Raw genomic sequence first — 21,202 nt, 5'->3', positions numbered from 1 at the left:
AGAGTGTTGTGAAGAGCATGTGACAAATATCTTTTATCTCTTTTCAAAGTCGGAGCCTTACTTCCTTGTTTAACTGAATATACCAGGTTTTGCTTGAATTTGAAATTCTGAAATCTATATAGCAGAAATTGGAGTAATGAAGATGCCAGTCATTATTTTATTGCTTAGCTGGAAATACACATTCAGATACTTTTTTTTCTCAATTCGTATGCAAGTTGTAATTATTCTTGCAATGAAGTTTAGTTATGGTTGTTACTAATTGTCAGATGGAAAGCTGAATACAAGCAACTTCAGGAAACTCTCATACCCCTTGATATTTTTCATCAGTACTGCTACAGTTGGGTGCTCTGTGCTCTTTGATAGGATAAATTGTCTTTCCACAAAGTGGTAGACCTGTAGTGCACAGTTAGAAATACTAGAAGTTATGCTTCATGTTATAAACATTGGAAGTTATACTATACTGGCAGTATTAATTAATCCTCAGGTTTATTGAAAATATTCTACTCACCTAAAACTTGTGAAGCAATGCAGAAGAAAAGTGAGCACTTTTGTGGGAGAGCTGATGACACAGGTTATGTGGGGACTATAAAAGGTGTATTCTTGATCTCTTTTATCACATGCTAATTAATTTCCAAAAGTTTCATCTCTAGAGCTTAAACTAAAAGTTTTGTTCTTTCAAGAAGATTCATCTGCTTGGAGAAACTGCAGCAAGTTCTTTCAAATGCTTAAATTAGAAGTTTGTTATTTTTGTCCACTGGAAAGGAAAAGCCAGAAATTTTACAATCATTCAAAGAAAAGTAAAACTTTGTGTTTTCTTTTTTTTTTCTGTGCATACTCAACTTAAAAATATTGTTTGTGCATTAAGTAAGAAAATATCATTACCTGGAAAAATACTGCTGGTTGGATATAACCTATACATGTTTGCATTACTTTTCTCATTTGAGCACAAAATACCCTACCCTACCTAAATCGCCTTGGCATTTTGATCCCAGAAGTCTGACTTTGAATTAACTGAAAGTAAAAATTGCTGTTCAAAGTTAGAAAGATAAATACACCCAAACCTGATTTCCAGCCTAGCCAAAATTCTAGTATTTGGCTCTTTTATACCTTAGAACTTATGACTGAAGAATAAGAAAATAATATATTAACTTTACTGATGAAGTTTGGACTGTAGTGAATATGGCCATATTTTCTGGTCTGTAAAACAGTTCATCTTCTGCTCATGGCTCAAAAAATTGTCTGACTATTTTGTGGTGAGAAAGTAAGAGAAAAACAGGGAAGCATTCTGATCTAATAGGGTTATGTCAGACATTGGGAACCAGAAGCCTAATGTATTAAAATGGAAGAAAAAAGCATTCAATTCTCCACTATTAAAACAAGAAGACAAAAAACCCCCAAAACTTTTCCAAGTTTCAGGCTTGACACTTTTCTATTCTGGAGCATTTTATGCCATCTGTCTAGACTGTAAGATCTTGAAGGCAAAATGAGATACACAAGTGGCACATGGACCACTGCTAAGGCTGTTAATTGCTTAGTTTTCACAACAGCTGGCACACATTATATAACACATTTTCTTCTTCCTGTTAAAAGCAGATACTATTTATTTACCTGCCTGTCACTAGGGCTTTGAAGAGTCTCATGGAAACCAAAGGAATAAATGAGCCCTGGAGGGGAATTGATACTTTTCAGACACCACAGTCCAGACACAGCCTCTAACTCTAGGCTTTAAAACAGTGTCTTCACTCTCACTGGAACAGCTTTCTGATGCTCTCTCCCTGAACATCTGCTGATGGCCACTTTCATAGCCAGAATCCAGGTCCAGACAGAACTCCCCTGTTGCAAATGGCCAGCCTGATGTTCTTAAAATTTGCACGTTACTGTGGGACCCATTCAGTTTCACGCTGGTGGTTTTATTGTGCCATCAGTGCCACCTCAGTTGACCGAATGGCAACAGTCATAAAAGAGGAAGAAAAACATTTTATCTTCTGTTGCCTGTGTTTCCTTCTGTCGAGCTGAGGAGATATAAAAGAGCCCTTGGAGTATCAGCACTGAAAAGGTCTCAGCTGGAAATTGGTTGACAGCACTGCCTCTAACAGAACAGGAGAACAGGAAATAAAATGGGACCAAAAAGTTCACTGTGCAGGAATAGCATATACAGAGTTAAGCTTGAACTGGGTCACATAACAGGAATTTATTATTTTTTTTCCTTTCTCATTATTTCTTCTGGCTTTGAACCATTTCTTTTAAAAATGAGACCTCTTCAGTTAGTCATCATAAATTAGTCATCCTCCAGTGTTTGAGGCATTGGCCCCAAGTGAACTAGTCTGCTGTAGTAAAGTATAATTCAGCTCCAGCTTAGCCTTTCTTTGTGAACAGGGCAAATGAGCTTGGATGTGGTCTCTGTTTCTTTGTGCTTGGATTCCAGCTGCTGTGACTGGTTATGGAGGGCTCCTGCATGGCAGTTCTGTATTAGGACCTCACTGCAGAAAGGAACCTGCTGGTGCTGTGCTTACATCTCTCTGACTGCAGGAAACATCCAGATCCTATCTAGCCATATTTATCTGCATGAAGCTGCAGAAGCTAAAAGTCATCCCACGGTGTTTTAGCATATGTTGAAAAATGAAATACTGTCAAACTCCTACAGTACTTGAAATAGACTTGAAATAGCCTTACAGTTTTGCTCCTTTACACTTTTTCTGTAGGGATCATTCAGGGATTCAGATGCAGTGGGGCACAGAAATAGAGAATGAACCTCTCAGTTGTTGAAATGAAAATTAACCTTCTGAACTAAGATGGCTTTAGATAACTAGAATCCCCAGTTTCATCCCTACTTTCTGTATTATACAGAAAGCACGGAATGAATAATTCAATAAGTGATACCCAAGTTTATAATTTGAAAAGAGAAATGTCTGGAAATTTTCTATGAATGAGATCTTTGTCATTTTTTAAGCTTGATTGCTACCAGCATAGATGATGGTCGAAAAATGTGGTAACTGTTGTTCGTACCTATTCAGAGGAGCCAGAAAGGAAATTTCATGTTATTATCAGCCGTATAAATCTGCAAAATAGCATTCCTGGTGCCAGTTGCAACAAGTAGGAGTTTGCCATTTATTTTAAGGTGGCTGGATTTCATTGCTCTGCATATGGGTAAAACAACTTTATGGATGGGAGAAGTATTGAACATCAGTGCCTTATCATACACAATTATGGAGCCATCCATCCTGATTTGAGGGTAGTGGGTGCTGTTCCGCTTGAATTTTGCAGTTTCTTACTTTTTCTTTTGTGTGTGTGTATTTGTGCTTTTGTGTGTTCTTGATGACAGTCTTCTCCACTGACTGGTTTATTACCCCACGATTTTACAATGACTAAGTAGTGATTCAAGGAAGATTGAAATGTTAATTTTCTTTGTTCTCCTATTCTTTAAGAGGCCAGCACAAGTAGGGTAAACACCATTAAAATAATTTTTGTTCTCATATTGACTGTACAACTACAGAATGAGATTATCCCTTCTCATTGAGTTGAAAGGAGAAAAACCCCTAAGCTGAGGTTTATAAATCATCACCTTTCTTCCACAGATGATAATTTTCAAGTGGCAGATGATTATTTCATGAATCAAGAATCTTACTGCTTCCTGATGTGTTATTTTTTTATTTTTCTAAACTGCCTTTAAATACTGTTTAGGTATAAGTATCAAACATAACAAAAATAAAATATAATCCCAAATGCCTAGGCTAGAGGTAAACTTGTGAGGAATATTCTGGATTTTTTCATGTGTGCAACAATTATCTGAAACCATTCTTGTCTGTATCGAGGATGATTTTTAGACTGCAGCTGTCTTGCTGAATATTCATTATGAAATGCTTGTATTTAAAAATAAACCCATTAGCTTTGTTTTTATCACACAAACTTGTCTTTCAATATGTGCCAGTGACCTGGCATGATGACTGCATCTCTGAGCCTTAGGTCTCCATGGAAAATCTTCATATTTTAGATTTTTTTTTTTTTTTTTTTTTGGTAAAAATATCCAACAGTATGCAGATAATGTCAAGTATTTTTAGGAATGGATCCTAAAAATATAATGCAAAGTTATTTAGATGTTTCCTACCTTCTCCTTTAAAAGCCCATGTTGGGTTACTCTCTCTTGTCCTAGGTCCCCATCTGTACCATCATACTTCCAGATGAACTGTGTGCTTTCCAGCCTGGACTTATTTCTGATTCACAGAGTTGCTCATTCAATAATTGTGTGACAAGAGCAAAATATAGGGAAGGGGAAGCATATTTCTCCTTTTTCAAGTAGAAAGAAAGGCTAATTCACTTTTATGTTCCTAATTTTGTTGAGGAACAGCATCTCTTCTATAATGCAGCAGAAGCATTTTCCCAGACTGCTTTAATTCCTGTTCCTGTCCTGAACATTTAGGGTCCAAACTTCTTATTTCAAAAATCAGTGAAGGCCTGTCAGTGCCTATACCAGGAACAAGATACTCCCTTGGTGACTGCTCTACTCTATATTGTGGAAATATGACCACCTCAGCACTGGAAAATGAGACACAGAGGAGCAGGCAAGCCAAGGTTACAATGCTGACAGAACTAGTATCAAGCAGAGACATCCAGCAAACCTTGAAACCTCATGAAGCAGTTCAATAAATGTACAGGGCCTCTTTTTTAGTTCTTCCTTCCTATTGAGTCCTTATATCGTCTGAATCTGTATTTTTCAAAGGTATTCAAATGATTGAGTCTTGAAAAATTACCAGTTTTGAAGAGGTAGACTTTTGGTTTTCTGACATTTTAAGGAACGCAGTAGAGAGGTCTCATCTCAGGTAACTGTATTACTTAGGCAGTTGACATTTATTTTTAAGATCACTAAGAGAAACCTGCAAGACCAGTTGAAAAAATATATTAATTTTATGGCATGGCTCACTTAGATTATTTTAGAAAAGAAGTCTGGGTTCAGTTGCCTGACCAAGGGCACCTTGAGTTGTTCCAGGTGCTGTGGGTATTCTGCCTAATGTCCCTGACACTCCAGAAAGGACTGAATCTCCTACCAGTACTTTAGTCTGTGGTATCTCAGGTGACAGTAGAAGACAATATTTTGGCAACAAATTTCAACCCATTTTACTGCAACAATAGCAATAATAACAATAATAATGAATAAGAATATGTTTTTAATACATATATCCTACAGACATGCTTAATATATTTGTATCCACGCAGGTATAATACAGATCTATATACTTGTAGTTTGCAAAGACAAACACTGATAGTGAGTTTTGCAGAGTGCTTGGCACTGAGTGAAGGTGGGAGAGCTGAGGTGCAGCAGTTAGTGAGATTAGCAATCCTCTTTGATCTGTAATTGCAGCTGTGTGGTTCGTGCTTTTGTGTGCTGTGCCTCCCGCTGGGGCAGGCGCTGCACACTCAGGAGCTTTGCAAGTGAAAACATAATGTACTTTATTATTCTCGCAGAAAGGGGAGGGAGAAACCAAGGAAAAAATAACAAGAAACAAAAGCAAAGTACTTTTAGCTTCCCTTCATCATAAAGGAAAAAGGAGCACAGGAGGAAAATAGCTTCCATATTTTTAGGCATTTGTGAGTCACCCTAAATCTCTTAGGATATTTTAGTAAAAATTATATTAAAAAAGCTTCTACGAAGTAATGAACTCGTAAGTTTTTCTGTGTGACATATTTCAGTTGCTTTTTTTAATGTTTCTTTTTAACTTCAGGGTAAAGAATCAGTTATCCATCTGGGAATGCAAATGTTCTGAAGTGAGCAATGTGGATTGTTAGAGGAAAAAGACTGGGTAATCTTTTCTGAGGTTGGCTGTGGCATTCTGTAGCTCTACACTAGACTATCAGTAGTAGCAATAAAGGTGTTCACACATCTGGGAAAGTGGGGGCTGGTGGGATAATCCATGGCCTGAGGTCACTGTCCTACCCATAAAGACCTTACTGGCAACTCTAGGGTCTTGGCTTAGGCAGGCGTGGGGGAGATATAAAAGGGGTTAGAATAAAGGCACAGTGTTGTCAAAAAGTGTCAACAAGGGAATTGCATCCTTAGAGAAGGTTTTACCAACAGTGCAGGTAAAGGCTTGGAAGATCTGGAATGATAAAAGGCTCCAGTACTCAGCTGTCATTTGAAATCTTGTGAACGCTTTCATATCCATTATGGAATTAAAGTATTACAACTACAAGCAGCACTAACTGAGCAGTAATTTTCTTTTATATGTGTTCTACCTTTTACCCAGAATTACAAAAATTGTGTATTATTACATCATCAGATGTCAATGGGCAGAGCTGCTGAGTGCAAGGAAAGTGAGGATTTTCTGAGAGGTAGGAGGATACAGGTATGCCCACATACTGTCAGCCATGAGCAGCTCTCTCCCACTTCCTCACAGTTGCTCCCTGTCCTCATATTTTATTCAAATTGGGAAGTTGAGTAGCTGGGTTACTCTAATGTAAGACTCCAGCAGACTTGGGCCATTTGAGGACTGTTTTTGTATTGGACCTACACATTGACTTAATGTTTATAGTTATGTAAAATTGCTAAAAATTGTTGTGGCAATTATTCAAGAAATTGCACAAAAGGTTTTTTTGATTTTGTTGTTCTACCATCACATTAATAGCTAAAGGCAAGTTGAATTGATAACCAAAACCTCTTAGCTGTAAAAATCCTGAGTCTCTCCTGAACCAAATTTAAGCCAAGACTCTGCCAGTGTAAGTTCTTCAACAGCAGAATAACAACACAGCTCATATTCCATGAGCACCATTTCCCCCTCCATGTACCCCTCTGTAAAAATGTTCCAGGAAGTTATACAAAAGGAAGAGAACTGTACATACAGAGTTTCTTGTTCTGGTCCTTCACCTGATACTCTCCCTCTACCTGCAGGAAATTGAACCCACCTTCTCAAAACAGGCCAGTGCTTGATGTGACTCTGATAGTTTTGTTTTTAACAAAGCCAAATGAAGAGAAGTAGCTGAGTATTATTTCCTTGTACAGAGTAGTTTGTAACAACACATCACATTTCGGTTTTTTTGACATATCATTAATGAAACAGCTTCAGGTCTTTCAGGCATTCTCGTCACAGTCTCATGTTGGTTTGAAAGAATATTTCAAATAAAGTTGCACAGTTAAAAGAAAGTATTTTACTCATCTGGACATAATTTCAATATTCTTGTGCTTTTACTTCTGCTGCATGATTTATAGGTTGTAGAATAGAGAATAAAGGTCACAAAGCTTTGGATTTTTAGGGTGATATATTTGTTGCTTTTTTGGTGTGTGTTTTTTTTAAGGTCTTACAATTGGGATTTTTTGTAAATGCTGCATTGATGTAGAAAGCATTGCATACACATCATTCCTTGCTTCCTGCAGAGTATTGGATTCAGAAACAACACAAAATTAGATTTGTAATATATTCATCAAATAGAAAGTCTCCAAGTATAGTTTTAAACATTATGTTTTAATGTTTTGGCTGAAGTTCAAATCCTGAAGGAAAAAAAAACTTTTGAATAATACTTGTTCATTAGAATAATTTAAGAATTTTTAAGAGGTCTCCCATATGAGGTGCCAGACTGATTCTAAACCTTGCTGAATATCTTGTCTCACAGAATTATGCAAATGCTGGCCAACTGCAGACTGAAGACTCATGTGTGGAACTTCATGAAATATTAACATCAAACATTTTTTGGAGGAAAAAAATAAAATCCAGTCTTTAATTAATGAATCTTTGGAATCAATTTGCAAAACTATCAATGGGATTACTGTAAAACAACTTTTATTCTCAGGGTGCCTCCAAGAAATGAGAGAATTCCCTTCTAAATTCTCAGAAATCCCAAGACAGCAACGTGTAAAGTGCTAGCAGGGAAATGCAGGACTGTTCTTATCTCTCCTACTGGTTTATCTATGAACCTTGGACTTTTTATCACTTTTAACACATCATGCATTACAGACATTTCTGTGGCAGGTTATTCTCTCGCACTTCCTTTCTCAGACCCTCTTATTTTCTCCCATTTCCTCTTTTTTTGTACATTTTTCTTCCTCTGTTGTTGCACAGTGAAGTGTTCACTATTACCTCTGTTTTCTCTCCAGTATTTTCTTCTGAATTTGTACCTTTTACTGTTTCAAATTTTATAAGTTTCCTCAACCCCCTTGATCCTCTGTATTTCCATACAGGAAAAAAAAACAAACCAAAACCAGAACAAAACAAACAAAAAATCCCCTCTGACGTAAATGTTGGTAATTCCTTTATGAATTAATAGGTCTCATTCTTCTTTCATTGTGTATGCTCTAGGCTAATTATTGTTACTAGGGAGAGGCTGGATTCAGTCGACAGAACCAGCTCTGGAGTTCAGAGCAGCTCGGTGGAGAGTGGAGGAAGCTGGGAGGAAGTTCCTGATTGATGAATAGTGATGTGAAAATCTCCATTCCTTTCTTTTTTCCATTATGTGTCTCCTACCTGGTAACTCTCAGTAGTGAAGGATATCCAGGAGAGGATAGGGAATGAGCACAGAGGAGTCTGTAATGTGGAAATAAAGTTTACAAAGGAAAAACAGCAAAGACAAAAAAACTTAAACAGAAAAAAATAAAAATAGGCATCTGGACCCTAATTCCCTGCTCAGATACTTCAATTCCATAAAAATCACCAGGTGTTGGAGGCTAAATTAATGAGATCTGGTGTCTCTGTGGCTACAGTTTAGCAAAGGCTTCTGTCTACTCTTCATGGGGAATAGTACCTATATAAACTCCTGACAGCATTCAGATTTCTTTTCCTTCATAAATGGATTCGCTTAAGTGTAGTTTCTCCTTGGTGTTTAAAGGAGTGTAACAGATGAACTTCTACAGTCTGAGAGGTTTAGTCTTCTAATGATATTTTTTTCTTTTTTTCCAGGCAGAGAAAAATAGTCTTGTGTGTACTTTTTAGGAAGGAAACAGAAGATAAATTCTGGTGCTACTCAGCATGCACAGTATTTGTCATATTTCAGAATCATCTCTAATTTTCTTGGCTTCCTCCCCAAATTGCTTTAATCATTAGGCTTTTTCTTAACTACATCTCTGATGTGTGTCATTATTGTGGCTGCCTGTCAACAACTAGCCTAGGGAAGAAAACATCTCACTGGTCTCACGGAGTAGGCAGAGCTGCTTCACAGACACAACAGCAGGATGTATTCTAGGACAGCTGGCTCTGCTGCCAGCCTCACAAACATCAGGGTGAGTCAGGAGTAATTAGAGCTCAATTACTGGTCAAAATCAAGACCATTCACTCTCAGCTCTTTCAAATAGGTGTAATTTCACAAAAGTAAGTAGTGGCAGATCATTTTACTCTGTGATAAATTTAAACATCTGTCTGAAATGAGTTTTTAATCAATACAGAATAGATTTAATTCCTTAGCAGCATAGCTAAGCATTGTCCTAATTCTGTCCCTTGTCATCGTGATGCCCATGTGGGGGGTTACAAACACTACAGCCCAACAGGACTTGAACAAAGCCACAAGGTGCTGTACATGGATTATTTGTCAAGAGATAATTTGTATTGATAGGGGCAGCTGAGTTCTCAGTAGATTTTAAAAAATATCTATTAGATAAATACTTTTATAAGTATTTGATTTTTTCTTTTCCTGTGGAAAGGGAAAAGTTTTGGGCATCTTAGTAAGAACTGTTAACTTTGATGTGCTACCAATATCCTTGTGTGACCTGTTTCTCATAACTCTGTCCCATCCTAAAGGATGCTGCAGCTTCATTCGCAATTCAAATTCCCAGGGTAAATTGTAGAGATAAATCTTGATGTCACAGTCCATTGAATTTTACCTAATATTATTATTTTTCTCTCAAGATCTCCAAGAGACTATGACTTTCTTCATTGACTTTCATTATGTTTCTCCAGTACATGAATAATTAATGTGGATTACTCTGGACTGTTTAAACTCTTTATTACAGAAATTACCAAGTGTATATAATAGTGTCTCTTCCATTAGACGAACACAGGTGATTTCAACACTAAATTAACATTACAATGTGATTCAGAAACACATGATAAAGGCATGAAGCTGTTTTTCCAAACAGCAATTTTTGCTGTTTTCTACATCTATCATACTTCCATATGGATGCAGAGAAATAGAGAGATTTAGACCAGTGTTTGGGTCCTGCCTTCCCTTTTGGAGCTCTTCTGTAAGTGTAGCTCCCACACCCACGGGTGCTGTTGTCCAGATTAGAATTACTTCCCTGCAGTAAATGGCTCTGAACTAGCCCCTTGCACTTCAGACTTCTCAGAGTGACATGCTCCTTTTTTCCTTCCAAGTTGTTTTCACCCAGCCCACATGGTAATTTACCCAGCTCAAATTAACTGTGGAGATGAAGCAAAAAGGAGAGGGGTTTTAAAAAAAGCCTGAGGAAGTAAAACGGAGAAGACTCTATATGACAGGCACTTGGTCATACTGCAGCTCTTGGTACAGGCATCATTGGTTAAAAGATGCTGTACTGTTTTCTAAGTAAAACAGAACAGAAAAGTCAATAATAGCAGAGAGGTCCTCTGCAAAAAAATAATTTCTGCCTTTGAAGTCTGTTTAAGATATTGTTGGGAGAGGAATATTGGGAAATTGGTTAGTTTTAGAGGCAATATAAGTGGATGAGAATTGCTGTAAATTCCAGTTATGTTTTTTAAGCACCAAGGAGATACTCATTAAGAACGTCTGCCAAATAATGAAAACAAAATTTTGGCACTTGTTAGAGGGAAATGATAAACATGTCTCTTTTCCTTCCTTTGATTATGGAAATAATGGAAGTTTTCTCAAAACAGGAGACAAAACTTTAAAGAGCCATTTAAAAAAAATCCCCCTCTGTCACTGAATCTGGCTCTTGAAGACTGAGTAGTTTCAGAGAATAGAACATAAGTTTCTTAAACCTCTAAGTGTTTTGGGTATTTTACCTGAAAGAGTTATCTTCCAAAGCACATCACCACCAGACAGAGTTCCTGCTTCCTCTAGTTCATTACTTCTCTGACCCAGCTTGTCTTAACCCTCACTGTGGAAGACATCTAGAATTATGTTATAATTATGATTTAGAATTCACTCCTGTACTGCAATTTTGTAAAACAAGCCTGCTGGAATAGACTGGCAGTTAGTGATGGGCAAAATGAGGTTGACAGATATAATGATGCCAGCAGTTCTTTCACAGAATAAATATCACAGGGGCCCCTGCAGGGCCACGCTTGCTAGCCTGTGTGCAGTGATACTGAGGAAGGCATTGCTGGTAATGTCACACTCTGCTGTAAGTAAGCCTCACTGTTATATCTTTTGGCTATGGGTAATACCAGAAGGTTTTGCTGCCAACAGATTCTGTGGGCAAAGATATTGTACAGCCAATGGCAGGTAAAAAAATCAGGCTGCTTGTTGGTGTATTTACACAATGAAGTGGAATTTAGACTCAATGGTGTTCAACCTTCAAAGTCTCTGCCAGGCACAATAGAAAGTTTTGCTTTGGAACTGCTTTGCAGCTGAGATTTCAGTGGGCATTGGGTGATTTCAGTTCCTGCCCAGTAAGGAATGTAATTTTAGCAGCTGGTGACCAGAAGGAGTTGAATCACAGTTACTGAAGACTTGCTCTGACCTTTATAACATTTTGTCTACACTTTGTGAGTACTCCAATTAACACTTTGTAATTTTGAAGGAACAGATCCTACATTTCATATTGTAAAGATGCTATTTTTTTCCCAATATGGGACACGAAAAAGGCAAAAATCTTTTGTCTGCGGCTGTGTTACTTGGGTAAATCACATTTGGTCCCTTCTGCCACAATTAAAGGTAAAAGATTTCAGTCATGATCCTTAGGGGTAATATTTCCAAAGTTTTAAAATTATCTTCTATTTATTCTCCAATAATGGATTAATCTCCTATTTTTTAAATATAAAGAGAGCATGTTAGTGTTCAGTATAAGTAAGAATTGGTGGAGCTACTTTTTTGGCAGATTATATCTGAGCTCTCCATTTTCCTTTGAGCGAATGGTGGTCTTGCTAAAGAAACAGAACAGTGAGAGAATTGTAATTTTTCAGAGGAGATAATGCAAGTTCTTTTAATGTTTACTGTAAAAAAATGACAAAATGGCACATCAAACAGTGTATGAGCCACTTTCTGAGCCCTGGGCAAATGCAAATGCTGTTCTAAAGCATTCTTAGTGATGGACTTTCAGTGTCTCTTCTCTTCATGACCTGTTATTACTGCTCACATCTTCAATTATTCTTAGTAGTGACCTTTTCTCAGTGCTCCCCAGAAGAAAAGCCCTACATCATTGCAATCATGCCATTAGTAATCAGATAAGCTAATAGTATTCTCACCACAAAACAATTTTTTTCTTTCGTGATGAACATTCTCAGACCACTTACATGCAAAGGAAAAGATCTATTTTTTCCCCTAAATGCAAAAAGGACAAAGCACAGATTTACATAGTGAGAAACAATAATATACAGCACAGCATTTCTGTACTGTGGTGCCTGTTTTATGCACCAAGCCATACATGTTGAAGGGCAAGTGATATAAAGAAGGTAATTGAAGTACTGCTATGTAATGTCATCGAGGCTTCAGGGGAAATCTTGGCTGTAAGTTTAGTACTGAAATTTTTCCTAGATGAATGAAAACTCTATTCCACCATGAATTATTCTTGCTAGAGTCATATTTCAATATACAAATCAAGGTATATGAAAAACGATTGAAAGAAGGGGTAAATCTGAGATGAGGAAGTGTTAGAACCATATGGCAACACTTATGGGAAATATTTCTTTACTTTACTTGGAAACTTTTCACGTAAAAGTGTGCACAGTCCTGCAGTTAACCACTGCAGGGATTTCTTTTGTCATTTTTATGATTGTTAATTTGGATTAGAGTAAAACCTGGATTCTTCACCAGGGATGAGTGCTCTGTCGTATGAGGCTTTGTACATGCACATAATTAAAAAAGAAAGGAAAAACACTTCTCTCAAGAGTTTGCAGTATTACAAAAACATCAGGCACATATTACATTCAAAAAACATAAAAGGTGGAGTGAAGAAAGAAGATCAAAGCTCAGTAGATTTTATACTATCATATGTTTTTCTCACTTTCCCTCTTGGGAGAAAGACCCCCTTTAGTATTATGTGCCACTTTAATATTATTCTTGACCACATTGATTTACTGTTCTTTCATCACTTAATTATTATCCAAGCAGCTGTTGATAAACCACCACAGGTTCTGAGGGCTTGATAAAATACATTTTTCAGTGTAGAACATTCTGGATATCCTGAGAATCTGAGGACACAAATCAGAATGGAACTGAACCTACTCGTGCTCTGAAGTGCTCTGAATTGAGGCAGCAAGACAGAGCAAATTCTGCCCTTGTTTTACCTCCAGGCTCTTCAGCTCTCTCCCAGTCACACACGTGTTTGGGAGGGGCAGGCAGGGGCAGCTGCATTATGGTGGTGAATTAGGGAGAAAGGGGATAAGAATGAAAATTTAAAAGGTAGGGCTAGGGAATAGCCAGGTTTTTTATCAGAGTGAATGCCACAATGAAACTAAAGGAAGGTAGTTGATCCATTGATTTTTCAGAGGCAATTGATAAGTTTTGAGTAATGAGTATATACTTATATTGTATATGCACACACCTATGTAACCCCAGGGTTTGGGAAACTGGGATGAGCTTTGCTTAAAGCCTGTGATCAGCTTAATGTTAATCAGTAATAATTCCCCTCAGAGATTCTTGCAATTTTGGGTAATTCTACACTTGTTAAGCACACATGTATAGCAGACAGATGAGGATGTGTTGGATAGATCACAGCTTTAGCAGACTGAGGAAATTTATCTCTCACCTCTATTGGTAAGCAGAACATTTCTCTCTCAGACAGATGACTTCTCCCATCAGTTTTCTTCAAGAAACCTTGTTGATTTTTCCTACCAATGTGTTCAGATTATCATTCATTATTGTTGGGCATAATCTTGTTTTTTTCAGTTAGAACTGTTCCAGTTGTGTGAGATAGGCACTTCTAAAATGTAATTATTGGACTGTATTTATTAATCCTACTAGGAAAATAAACATGTGACTCACTATTTAGAGTCTTCCACAGCTGGGGCTAAAAACCCAAGAAGGCATTGACTTGCCCAGGTGATTCCTTGTTTCTTGCTCTCACCAGCAGGGATGAGCTCACTCTTCAAGGTCTCCCGACCTTGTCTTGCAGGCAAATGTGAAATAAACAGGTAAATGTGCAGTGCACTTTCCTTCTGGACTATTAAAATGTTAAAGAGTTCTGATATATTTTGATTAAGGGAACATGTACTGGCTAAAATATTGTGATGGGGAGGGGTTGTTAAGGTCTGCAAATGTGAGGAGAAATTAAGTGCTTCCATTAAAGTTGTTGTGAGAGTGAAATGAAAAGGCAGGGAACCCTTAACAACACAAAAGTTTTAAAAGGTTTGTATTTTCCCAGCTTCAGAAGAAATATAGCTGTTCTTGCCAGTTGTTTGGTTTTTTATTTTGATGATTATAAGAAAATTTTTGATAAACAAGTCTATGACCTACTTTTAAATTTTAATTCAGAAAAATGCTTACAGGATTTATGGCATTCTTGGGAGAGATGTTTAGTTCATGATCATCATGAGTTGGTTAACAGGGGGAAAGGACAGGGAAATAGGCATAATATAATCTATTTGAATCATCAGTTAATGTCAATTTTTAAAAAAATATTTTCCAGATGACTGAATTTTTACAGTTTTTTCTAGATGAAGTTCAAGTTATTTCGTCTGCTGTCCCAACCTTCAGAGGCTCCTCTTATAAGTCAAAACGAACAATGTGTTCTAGTGCAATTTAAACTTTTCTATTTTTTTCTTTAGATCTACTGTATGATGAAGAGAAGGAAATAGTTTTATTAGTGTTGCATGAGAAGAATGAGTTGAAAAAAAGAAATAGAAGCTTTTAGGTCCTGTACTTGCAGTAGTATTTTGTGGTTGTTTTGCTGCCTCTCTGAGAAACAGCACTGGAGTTATAAAGTGGGGGAGGAAAGGGAGGCAGGAGAATTTGCAAGGCCCTATGGAATCTCTTTTTGTGGCTATTTAATAATGCACCATGTAAATGTACTCTAGTATACATTATATGCAATATATTGCACTGTTTTGTCACTGCTGAAATGTGGAGACCATGAAAGTGTTAGTAAAGAGTTAAATTTAAATGCAATTTAGATAAGAAAACCCTTTAAACTCTACATTTAGCAAGGCATGGTATGCTGGATTATTATGTGGAGTCTGTTCTTTCAGGGCTGCTGTGTAAAGTGAGATTGGGGCTTTAGGTGTTTGAAAGTATTTTATCAACAGTTTATGTGTACGGGGAGATTATTTGTGGTAGGGAGATTTTTTTTTTTGGATAGAAAATGCAATGTAATTTTGTCCCTATAAGGCAGGAACTGAATTAAATATATTTTGGAGATGATGCCACTTCACTTTTCAGAGTTGACTTATTACCACCATAACTAATAGTAGGTAGATGATATTTAAAATGAAATATGATGCTTCTTAATGTTCCAGCAAATAGCAGGAGATAAATTAGTAGCTAAATTAGCATATTGACTGGTTGGGTGAAATATGCATAACAATCAACTCTAGCAATAAATAACTTGAAACAAAATATTTTTCAAGGCATTTTGGAAGTCCTTGTCTATTTTAGAATGCATAGCTATACATGCTATACATATATAGATACTACATGGCTATAGTTTACTATGTATTGACTTCAATAATTTTCTCTCCAAAACATGGGTTTGCAAGTCTAATTGCATCAGATTTCTTGCTGCATTGAGCATCAAATAAACAACAGCTATTAAAAGAGAAACTAGAATATGATAATGCCAGCTTTCTTTTATGCTTTTCATGGAAAATACATTAGTCAATAAAGCAAAACCAGAGCTCTGTATAGAGGTAGCTTGGCTGTTGATTTCTTTGTACCTAAGAAGGTTCATTTTGTTAATTTTGTATCTGTATTTTTCTGCTTCTGAGACTATCAATATATTATTGTAGGATGGCCTACCTCTGGCAGGTGGCTACAGACAGCAGGTGGTTGTAATCCCAGCTCCCAGATGCTTCAAAATCAGGAGGGTCTAGGTGGACCAGTCACTGTTTTAACGTGGCACTCCACTAGAAATATTCCTGGCTGAGGCGTCTCATCTGACACCTTTTGGATGCACAGCACTGCAGGATGGGAAATAACTGCAAAACTGACTCTCTTCTCTCCATCTCAGGACAAGTTCAGCAGCATTTTGCTGCACACAGATATTTCAGGCTTCTGGTTTTAATTCTTTTGTAATCTCTCAGGAAAAAAAAAATACTGATTTTTCCTAGCCATAAAAACTTTTTTTTAGAAGAGTTAACTTTAGATTTATGGAAACAGGAGCACTGAAGCATACCTTTCCATGTCTAGTTTTATATTGGTGCTTGAAATGTGGAGGTTTTTTTGGGGTTTTTTTTGTGTGCAAGAATACCTTTCTAAAGTGATCACTGTTATTCGTTTAATTAGACTCTTGTGCTATGAGCTCTGTGTGGGTGTGTTTTGGTCACTGCCTGTCATAATTCTTGTCTGAAGTTCTTTATGAGTCAATGTACAGTTCAGGCATCCTCCTGCTTGGCTGGCTCAGTAGCAGGGCTGCAGTCAGGTATCTTCAGTGAGTTTCCAGACACTGTTTCAGGTCAATTGGTTCTTACAGCAAGCTTGTCTAGAGCAAAATCATCCCCATGTCAAGAATATGTTAAAAACCACAGTTTGTAAACTGTGTAGGCACATGCCATTCTGCCACACTCTGTGTGAAGCAGCTTTCCTGGTCTGAAACTTCCCTTTCTAAAGGTACCAAATGTGTATCCACTGCGGTGGGATAAAAGGGTGAGAGAACTCTTTTATTGGTGTGAATATTGTAAATCTGTGTAAGGTCATGCATATGTGGTCTTTGCAGGCAGATGTGGGATGGATGTGAAGGTCTCTGCTGGTTCCCCAACAAGACTTGCATTCACATAGCTGGGCTTGCCTAGCTCGGACCTAGCATGTGCTACTAAATCCTGCTGGGAGACACAGCATGTTAGTCAGGGCTTAATGATGTGCTAATCGTTATCTCCTGAAAGGCTTTGCAGAAATTCCTAAGTCACTCTATCTCACCAAAACTTTTCTTTTAGCAGAATTAGGAGCCATGTTATTCATGGTCAGAGGGTTTTGAGCCTTTCAGTTATTTTTCTAAGGACATCTTACATAATCCATCGGACTCCCTGGTGAATAGAGGTGCTGTACTCGGTGCTTTCACGGAGATAGGCATGGCTGGGAAGAGAGGATTTTCTCATTTGTTTGGATCTGGTGTAGTTCCTGGCTGTTTTCTTGATGCAAAGTGTGGAAAAGTTCGATATTGTTTAATATCTATACTTCCACATGTCCATTTGTAAACAAGATCTTTCCCAGGAAGATTAAAAGGCTTAATAGTGAAAATATGCTCTTAAGGGCACTGTTTGTGTCCAACGTACAGCTTAATTCCTCAGATTTTCTCCAGTCCTAGCTCTTTAGCTCTGTCAGAAAATAAAGAAACTACTGGTTGGGTTATCAAAGTGAGTGCCCTTAACAGCAGCAGGATATTTCACAGTGCTTTGGAACCTGATCCTTGTCCCTGTGCCCCAGTGTAGAGCAACCAGAGGCAGATCTTGCCCACTTCCCTGCTGCCTTCCCAAATATCAGCAGGGTCTCATTTTGGTTGAGAGCAAAGGCAATAATCACTATTGTCTCAATACCTGGTTAGGTGGCACCAAGGGAACAGAACAGTTTGATGACAAGGGAACAGAAGACTTTATCCATGAAGATGTGTTCAAGTGAAAGAGCTGGGATTGCCCAGCTGGATGAAGTTTCTAGGGTGAGGAGTGGAGTTTGTGCAGCAGGGGCTCATCAAGCAGCAAATTAGGGAACAAATTTCCTATTGTAAATAGAAAAAAAAAATCTAAGGATATTTTTCATGGACCTATACTGATTTGTCAGCTGTCTGAGGTATCAGGGTGTTGGTAAGGATGGCTTAATTTGGAAACCTTTCTACAAGGAGTTAGCACTCCTGAAGTCTTAGGCATGGTCAATGGTTGCAGTTCCTAAATCCAAGCTTATTCTGAGCAATTTATAGGCTGATTTGTAGGCTTGTCTCACAGCAGTAACAATATTGCCAGGATATATATTCTTATAGTGTATTGCAGCATGACTGTACTCAATAATGTACTCAAAATTAAAAGAAGATAAAGTCCCTCAAATTACTAAATGACAGAGACATGCATGAACAAATTGAACCTTCAGTAGAGGAATGGAGAGGAAATATCAAAGGTTGTTCTGGACATAGCCAGTTATAAGATATGCTGTCTAATCAGACCTTTCTCTGGATTTTCTCTACTGCCCAGTTTGAACACCCAAGGCCAACCAAATGTCTGACTCTTGCAGAGCATTTAACAGCTCTTCAATATGCACTAATTATCCACAGTTTGAAACCTGTATTAATTTTTACCTTTCTTTTGTGTTTTTAGGCTGCCTGTTTGAGGATGACCTTTGCAAATCTTTTGAAGTCTGTGTAAATGGTAAGTCTTCCATGTTTTGTTTGCTGATTGGTCTGTCCTCCACTCTGTAATTACTATATATTTGATTCAATAAACCAAATACATATGTGAGTGAGAAGAAGGGGTAAAGGAAAAGGAAAAGTACCAGGTATGACTAATCTGGTCAGCAGTTAAGAAAAATTTAATAGATTTAAAAATGAATAAATAAATATTCTCCCAATCTGACCAAAATAATTTACTTTGATTTAAAATAGATTTTAATTTAATTAAACACATTGAAATATGCTAACATTTAATTTGTCTTGATATGGGTGAAAATAACTGTTTTGTTACCTTCAGTTTGTTCTTTTTAAACGATAATGTTGGGTAATTAGCAGTCTCTTCTTCAAAAGATTGTTATTTTTTATAATAAGAAAGAAGGTCTCAAAGGAACACTGCAGTTGTTGCTTACACTGCTTCCTTTTTCTGTGATTTTACTTGAATTATGCAGAAACAGCTTTCTTCTGCTGTCCTGCATAATTTATTTTCAGTAAGTAAAAAAAACCCAACACAACATATGAATGAAGCTAATGGAATAGTAGGAAAGATGTTTTCTAATAATAGTTGAAAATTGTAAATGTGCTATATGAAATAATTCCCAATGAAGGACAGAGGATGTTTTGAGAGAGATCTTTAAAACAATAACTGTTATAAAATATCTGTATATGTGATGAAAGGAGGAAGGGAGTAGTTTTAAGAGTGTCTTTTAGAAATATATAGCAATATGTAGATCTGTAATAAGGGGGGTTAATTTTTTAATTAGATATTTTATATGAAATTTTTATTTGTGACTTTATATTGTAACAGAGAATTTCTGTTTTCTAGCAAACACAGAAACAATAATATGGATCTATTAATAAATTAAGATATTAATAAGATTTATCTAATGAACATCGAAGATGAAAAGAGATTATATTTCCAGTACTGTTTAATATCAGACAAATGCAAATTTATAAGAATTCTGAATTGACAATTCCCATGATTGACACCAGGAAGGGCAGTGACAGATTTCTACAGGGTGAATTTTGCTGACTATCAATATTTTCCAGTGTCTAGGCTGGAGTCTTCCTCAGTACAAGCAGATTAATTACATTTAATCAGATTTAATCATAGACAACTGTTATATGTGGTAGATAATGCATAATGGGGAGTTTATGCAACAGATGATAGTAGTTTCTATACTTTAATGGATATCTCTATTAAAGACTTTGCTGGCCCTATAAATGTAACTTCCTGACTTGCTCTACCCATTTTCTTAAAGTGCTGTTTGTGAAATCTCCATGTGACACTCATTAGCAAACAAAATTGAATTATGGAAGTTGTATCTTTGAATTAGAATGGGCCTTTTCTGTAGATCTACTCATATTTTGGCATAACTAACTTAAAGAAACGTCAGTAATGAATAAGACAGTTGATCAATAATATCTCCTAATGTCTGATATGGTTTTAAAAAAAATATTTGCAGGGATTCTGTCAGTGTGTTTAAGGCAACTGTAAAATATTGCAATTTTTTGTCCCACTGGACAAATGTTGTCTAAAGTGTATTTTAAATGCTGTCCTTGATGCAAATGAAGATAAAGCATTCTTGAGAAAATAAACAGGATTGTTGGAAGATCATACATTGAAGTACTAAGAAACTATCAGAATTTATTTTTTATTTCTGGCAGAAAGGAAGTGAGCCTCTTGCTTCTGAGCAATCCTTCACATTTTTCCTGCCCAAACTGCTGCTGATGCACCTGTATCAGAAATTTTTCAGAAATTCTGATATATTAAAATGTGAGCACTTTGCTGGGTTGAGAGCTCAGAAACTGAAGTTTGTGGAGGTCGCTTGGCTCAGAAGCAGAGCATACTTTGTGTGTTTCAAGGTCATGAAAAGGTTTGCCTCTTTTCTTGTCAGACAAGTGGGTATTTCTGAAGTACAGTGTGAAAGTGGGTAAGAAACAGCAGCTGCTTTTTGATGACATCTTTGATGCATTTGTGATCTGCAGATCTGCTTCTGACTCCTGCAGGAAGGCTGATAATTTTGATCTTTTTCTCTGCCTCCAGCAGAGGCAACTGAACTGACCATGTTTTCAGAAATAAAACTAGGTTTGCCTACTGAAACATAAGTCACCGTATTTGCTGTCTCACATCTGTCAACTGTAGATTTTAAATGCATTTCATGCATCAAACTTGTAAAAGCATAATGAAAATGCCAATAACTGAGCTATTTCATAGCTTAAAAAAACCTCTACTCTTCTTCCCTTCTCATTTCTTCTGAAGAGAGATTTTGACTGAAAGATTTTCCCTTCCATGAAGAAAAAATTGGTGTTAAAATAATGGATTTTGTGTTGTTAAAAGCAATGTAATAGAGTTGTAGGATCTGAGATAAGCAGCATAGCTGTTTATGTCAGAGATAAGCACTGCTTACATCTGTTTAGGTCTCATGCCATTTTTGCAGGGCAAAGGATGTGCTGTGATAATGATTGTTGACTTTTCTGCCACTTTCCCTCATCGTATAAAGGTCTCTTTTGCTTTCGGTGATGGGTTCATGCTTATGTTTGTTTAATAGCTCCAGAAGCATTCATGCAATATTAATTTATTTCCACAAACCTTTTATCAGTTTTCTG

At 36.9% G+C, this 21,202-nt stretch overlaps 1 protein-coding gene across 2 annotated transcripts in view; it reads left to right on the top strand.

The window, feature by feature from the left end:
• PTPRN2 (protein tyrosine phosphatase receptor type N2) overlaps positions 1 to 21,202 on the top strand; it is a 637,088-nt gene that overhangs the window by 47,530 nt on the left and 568,356 nt on the right. For both annotated transcript variants that reach the window (XM_088159091.1, XM_088159088.1), the window contains exon 2: positions 18,525 to 18,575. In XM_088159091.1, the coding sequence (XP_088015217.1) occupies positions 18,525 to 18,575 (51 nt within the window). The remainder of the gene's footprint in view (positions 1 to 18,524; positions 18,576 to 21,202) is intronic.

Source organism: Sturnus vulgaris, chromosome 1, assembly GCF_052056855.1.
Source record: "Sturnus vulgaris isolate bStuVul1 chromosome 1, bStuVul1.hap1, whole genome shotgun sequence".
In the NCBI taxonomy this organism is placed as follows: domain Eukaryota; kingdom Metazoa; phylum Chordata; class Aves; order Passeriformes; family Sturnidae; genus Sturnus; species Sturnus vulgaris.
The sequence above is the reverse complement of the archived record's forward strand: the minus strand, read 5'-3'. Positions and strand labels throughout refer to the sequence as shown.